At 33.8% G+C, this 6,899-nt stretch overlaps 1 protein-coding gene across 1 annotated transcript; it reads right to left on the minus strand.

Annotated features, from left to right (window-relative positions):
• Positions 1 to 1,489: 1,489 nt before the first annotated feature.
• Positions 1,490 to 5,921, minus strand: LOC112516396. Its single transcript, XM_025123411.1, has 9 exons — positions 5,650 to 5,921; positions 4,628 to 4,804; positions 4,404 to 4,506; positions 4,050 to 4,129; positions 3,883 to 3,960; positions 3,533 to 3,624; positions 2,311 to 2,422; positions 2,100 to 2,225; positions 1,490 to 1,891 (listed from the first exon to the last, which is right to left on the minus strand). The coding sequence occupies exons 1-9, from the start codon at positions 5,866 to 5,868 to the stop codon at positions 1,775 to 1,777; spliced, it is 1,104 nt and encodes a 367-aa protein (XP_024979179.1). The 5' UTR covers positions 5,869 to 5,921; the 3' UTR covers positions 1,490 to 1,774.
• Between the last annotated feature and the right edge of the window lie 978 nt (positions 5,922 to 6,899).

Below are 6,899 nucleotides of genomic sequence, written 5' to 3' on the forward strand. Positions count from 1 at the left end.
TTGCTTCCTCATTTTATTTTGGTTGTTTTGTATCGTTTTTTTACGAATTGGTGTATGTGTAATCTTTGTTTATGTTATAAAAGCTTGATCTTTCTTCTTCTCCTTTGTTAATTAATATATGTTATCTTTCAAAATAAAAGACGATGATCTTCATAGATTTTATGTTATTTTATAACATCTTGATTTGTTATATAAACTAGAAAAAAATTTAACATAACTTTAAAATATTATTAAGATTTCGAAATTAATTATATTTTCTTTCAAAATTAATTATATTTTCTTTCAAATATATAATAATTATATACCACAAAATAGAATAAATATTCCTAGAACTTTCCTCACCCTTTTATAAGATTCGATCATTGACCTCTTCATATTAATTATATTATTAAATACATTTTTTTTTATCTCTTGGTCTCTGTATGGTTGAAAAACTTTCGATGCAACAAAAATAAATAAATAAATATATATATATATATATTAGATTAGATAATTTATTTATTAAAAGGTAACCGAATAACACAATTAAATTGAAGCTAATCGAATAAAAATATTTTATTTGGTTATTTTTTTCTAATTCGGGAATACTATTATTTTTTTTATATATTTTAATTTTTATACAAATAATACAGTCGTTGTTTGTATTAGCTATTGTTTTTGTTTTTGTTTTATATTTTAAATAAACAATTTAACAAAATTTGTTATTTAACTCATTGTGATTCCTTGTTGTTGAATAGTTTGATACATAATGGTTAAAAAGCTATCATGATATTCACCTCTTAACGATTTAAAGATTGTCTTTTAATGAAACTATTAAGAGATAAACAAACAACCTTTTAACAAAAATAATTGTTTGATAATGAGAAAGTTAAATTTACAAGCACTTCATATATCAGTAAAATATTTACATTTTACTCAACCCAATCACCAATAAAAAGTGAGTTTTGATTAGTTAAAAACCTCCCGGATAAACCAAATTTAAATCTCAATTTTTCGGAAACAATGAATTGTTACTCAGCCACCATTCAGGAATCATTCGGTATGCGAAAAAATACCAGATAATACAAACAAAATCATGAAGATAAAACAACATTACTAAACTACAGATGTCAAATTAAAACCTTTGACCATTCTCTCATTTGTTCGGTCGAATACAACCCTATCTTTGTATCAAACACACCCTTTCACTCGGAAATTTACCAAAATGGTAGATATCTACAACCAAATTCACTTTTTAACCGCTTTTGGAACCAAAGATTCTTGGAGCTTACACACATACTTAAAACATATTTTCAGATTAAGAAAAAGAATCCCTTTACACATAAACGTGGATCCTTACCCAATTTGAGTAAAGATTTTTTTCCTTTTTTTATCAATCTGAAAATCGAGTTTACATGAATGAATGCATAAATTTTAGATAGAATGGGAATTCGATTGAAAAAGTGAATTTGATCGATAAAACATTTATGCAATAATCTTCGCATCCAACCAAACCAATTTATGGTATATACTCACTCTTACAAGGTTCACATCCCCATTCTTGTTGATTACTTCCTGCCTGCTGCCCTTGATTAATGTAAAACATAACACCCTCTTCCAGGCCAATATTATTAAAATAAATTGTTGTTTTATTAAATATCAAAAACAAAAACTCCTAATCCAAATCCAAATCCCAACTAAGTCTCCATGTTAACTGTTGTTGTATTGTAGTAAAACACAAGCATTCAGGGGAGACAAGTTTTTATACCTCCCAACTAAAAACCACCTTTCTTTCTTACTTGTGCACCCTGTACACACCGCCTCTCTTTATCAACTTCCACAGTGCTGCTTTCGCTTCCTCCACCGTTTTAATCCCATCCCATTCTTCAAATACCAACCTCTGAATGTTAAACTGCAAAGATGTCGAGAGGTTTAGGCCATATACAACAAATAAAGATGGATATATATATATATATAGAGAGAGAGAGAGGTAGGTTCAAGGGAAAACCATTCATCTGAACACTATGCACATGTGTATACACGTACCCTGAACCTGACCCTATATATATATATATATATATATATCAAATTTAATGTCTGGTTTCTTATAAGTTTCATACCTGTGCACCTTGACGCACACGAATATCTGTCCCCTTGCTGTCTATTGATATCAACGAAGCATCATCCACTTCACTCTCCAACGATAGTAGTTCTTTTAGGGGTTTGGAAAATATAGCATTCAACTCCTGTGCCATGAATTTAAATAATTTCTTCTGATATAAAAGGCAATGATTATACCAACATAAAACTGGCAATAATTCAAACCCTCACCTTCAGGTTCTGCTCACCGCCATTAACAGCAATCTCATCAGGTTGAAGAGCTTCATATTCCTTGACATTAACCCAAGCAACAGTGCCAAAACCTCCAATAAAATATATATCACTGCTTCCAAGAAATATACCAATGTGAATTCCTTGGTTTTGATAATCTTTCAACAAGCATAATCATAGATAATATTGAAATAACAAACAAGGTTCTTGACTTCTAAAACAGGGGATAAGAATGTTGGCTCACAGAGATCATAGTATTACAAGGGGTCAACCTTTTTTCCCTTAATTCAACATAATTGGAATCAGCCATAATAAATATAGTTTAAACTAACAAAAAAGTTGATAACATAAGCAGGTCAAAGTTTTCAGAGGACATGGAATAGAGTTGATGAACCTGGACAGAAGCATGTGTATTCCCTATATATTATGGTGTGGAGAGACGTCTCATATACATACATATATATATGGGGGTGTCTAGACTCACATTGCATCATGTTGTATGTAATATGGATGAGAGAAGTTTGTGAGGAGTGAAAATTGGAATTAATATCTTCAAACTGAATACAGGACACAACTATATATACTAGAGTTATCAATTAACCAGGACCTTCTAGCACCTTCCAACTCACTAACAAGTAGCCAACCGATTACAAATTATATTAGGCTAAAACACCCTCATTAACTTAGTCTTGACTGTGTTTGTATGTTGCGGCGGTTTTATTGCTGGAAATATTCGGGGAGTTTTATTGCTGGAAAAACAGGTGTAATTTGGGTTTACAGATCAAGAACGATATTTCTCCTTTAATCATTGTTTCTTTCATGGACTGTGTGGTCTTTGGAGACAAAAGAGATAATCCTCTATTTTAGAGGGTTTTCCCATGTTAAAATTATGGCTTCAATCTCTTGTGTTGTTGGCTTCCACTGGTCCTTGTAATTACATCCATATGCATATATGCATATGTGTGTGTATATATATATATATATATATATTATATGTACGTGTGTGCATGTAGAGTACATGCAAGGCTTTGAATGCAATAAGGATCTACTTCAGTTCAGAAAACGCACAAGAGCTGCAATGGTTATTGCATATCCTCAAGCAACAATAAGTAATTGTGCAAGGCAGACAACAATGGAGTTCCCGAAAAATGGAAGTCCGTCCATTAAAATAAATAAACCTAAAAGCAAATCACTGCAATAAGCTTATACATAGAAAATAAACCTTATATTCTGCATCCTAAAGTAGTAAAAGTTTCCCCATTGCTGCGAAGGCCCCTGTTGATGTTTTGCTATATACTGCTTATGTGCCCATTCCTGCAACACAAAACCAACAATGCCACCAACAGTGTTGAATATTTACCACACAAACAAAATTACACTATTGACATGCCAACCAATTATAATGGGCCAGAGAGAAGAAATTTGCAACAGATGGCAATCATATGATTGACTAGATGAACGCATTATCAAGGGTATATATTTTGATAACAAAAAACCATATCCCTGGTCACACCCTTAGCATCAATAACAGTAATTCCTAAATAAAGTTTTATATGTTTGAAGATGAACCACCTGTTGATCTTCCGCAAGAGGGTAAACATCACCAAAAATTGTAACCCTTGCATTCGATAAGCCGCTCCATCCAGGTATCTGAAAAGAGAACCACCAGTAAGAGGTATATTTGCAGAAGGCACCATCTTAAAGTTCATTCATGTGTGCAGTGCAAAATATATACTAACCTGAACGACCAATGTACACCTTGGATCGGCTAAGAGATTTCTTGTGTGGATACCCAAGTGTGAAAAAGAAAATATTGGATCTGGAAATCAAATATGAAAAGAGATGTAAGAATTCTAGTCTCGAATATTTCAACTCAATCAAATTCAAAAGATATTGTCAACTGTTACTTTTATCTCGGTTCTTAAAATAAAGAGAAACAGTGATACCACCACAGTCGGATTCTTTTCGTCTTTCAAAACTGATTGTGTAGAAAGACAGATGATTACTCGTACAAAAATTTCATGGTGAAAAAGATCTAAGAGAAAGTGATGAACGTTAATCAACTAATCATGGTCAATGAATTGGAAACTTACGTCCCATTGCATCTGGTGCAAAATCTACTAGTGAACCAAATGGGTATCCTTTGCTTCGTTGGTGCATCCGAGACATTGAAGTAGACAGGTGAGCAAACCTAGCCTTAAGTTAGATATAGCGAAAAAGATTAGAACTTTCTAATGCAAAAACTGAATTTAAAGTCAATGATATGACTAAAATCATGATAATAAGTCAAAAAAAATGCTTATGAATATTTGTATACCTGTTCCATCAGATTGCGGACTGCCAAGGCTGGTCTAGGTAAGTCATGAACAGAGGTTGCACTCTGCACTCCCCCAGATATTGGGGTTCTGAAAAGACCAGCCTTGGTGCCTCCTCCAGTTCCTACTCCATGTGTTTCCGAAGGAGATGTCACAAGATCTGATTTCTTATCCAAGCCCTTCATAACATGAAAGATTTCATCAAAACATTGATGTGTCCATTCATAAGCTACATCACATCAAACTTGTGCTTTTCATTCATCTCATCGTTATCGATTTATCGTAAGTTTATCCATTGTTTACACCAAAAAAAACCAAACAAACCCGGCATGTCCCACCCGAAGGTGTGGTCTGGGGTCGGATGTATGCTGACAGAGCGATTGTTTCGGTTGTGCAAAGTGTGAGAAAAGAAATAATAAAGCTTGCTAAAAATGCGGAAATAAAAAAGTAAGAACTTGAAAATAAGATAAGGGACATAAATAGCTTAATTCATACGAGCGAAAAGGACATGCGTCTCTTTTCATGAACTAGGCCATCAACTATCGCTTCTCAAAATGAACACCCAACCAAAAACACGATAATTGAAGGACGGATGAAATCATGAATAAATTTAAAATAGTTTTCTGCCAACCTTCTAGAGAGAGACTCAAACAGAACGGTTTGTAAGGAGTACAACTTAAGGTCTAAAATAGTGTTGCGTCAGGATTCTTTACAACAACGATTTATTACTTTCTGACCAATTTTTTTGATCCCTAAATTTTGTTCCTTTAAAGTTAATTACTCGTAATTATGATCTTCCAAACTCAAACTACTTTAATGCTTCGTAGTTGTGATATTTAAAAGGCAAATTACACATTCATGGTGGATAAAACCGCTATCAATCGACCCTTTTTCACCAGTAAGGCAAGTAAACCAAGTTTAATAAAACGAAGCGTGGACATGCGAAAATCAGTGGAAGCTTCTGACAGATACCAAATTGACACGACTAAATAGCAAAAACAAAATATGCAAGTAAAAATTATACCGAAGAAGTAGAAGAGGAAGGTTGTTGAGGAGAAAAATCAAGGACATTGTGAAGATGTAGTTGTTGATCATCTTCGGCGTCACCTGAAACTTCACGGGCAACAGCGGCGAGAAGCTTAGTTTTAGGAAGAGATAAGTTAATTACGAGGGAGGAAGCAGGCTTAGGGAATGATTCTTGAAAAGCAGGAAAGAATAGAGAGGTTGAAGAAAGAGCTTCCATGGAAGTGGTGAGCAGGGGTTTTCAGAGAATAATGGTGGACGAAAGAAAATTGAAATAGAAAAAGGTTTGGGGAGGGTGGGGGTTACTATAAAGTTTATAAACACTACACTAAATAATGATATGTCCCACTGGGCCTGGGCTTGGAATTGGACCTCACCCAAGGCCCAATAGGCCTAAATTATTTATGTAGAGTAAATTACAAACTTCCCCCCTGTAATTATTGAGAATTATGGATCAAGTCCTCCAAACGAGATAATTACATGGTTCACTTTCGTTACAAATTGGATTCCACTAATCATTGCCCCGTTAAGTCAAGGAAACATGGTCATTTTGTTACTTTTACTTACTAAAGTGACGATTTCTAATTTTGTTTCAATATCGATTTGTACCAAGAATGCACTAGATTTTCCCATTGCTATTCAATATAATGTTTCTTATTAAACTCAGGTTTTTATTTCAACGAGTCGAATACAATTTGGTTTCTTTTTCTTTTTCTTTTGTTCATCCCTTTTTAAACATTTTGTGATATTGACACTCGTGTATGTACCAAACAGTTTGTGTATTGAACAATTGGTGCCCTGAATTCTCCCTTTACAACAAACATCCACGAAAACCACAACTTTAAGTGTTTTCATCTTCTCTGATTTCCAATCAACTTCTTTGATAAGATGATTTTGCTCATGATATAATTGGTGCTTCCATCTTGATTAACAGTAGGTTGGGTTTGCTACTCCGTGAACACTGCGATGCAAACCAAATATGAAAACCCTGGATGAAGAAACCGAACCTAGATATATGTGTGTTAGAGGTAGGGGCGAAATCTTTGGAGTAGCAAGTCTGGAGTGGAGGAAGGTCACTGATGAAGAAGACGGAGAAATGTCGCCAACGGCAGAAGGGGGAAGAGCCTCGACAACAGGGACGATGTTTGTGTAATTTACTCTTAGAAATAAATGATATTGTATTTATTTTTCGACAACTACATAAACTATATATATTTTTTATTTGATAAAAAGACCAAAATATCCTCAATT

This window comes from Cynara cardunculus (assembly GCF_001531365.2).
Source record: "Cynara cardunculus var. scolymus isolate 2C chromosome LG 8, CcrdV1, whole genome shotgun sequence".
In the NCBI taxonomy this organism is placed as follows: Eukaryota; Viridiplantae; Streptophyta; class Magnoliopsida; order Asterales; family Asteraceae; genus Cynara; species Cynara cardunculus.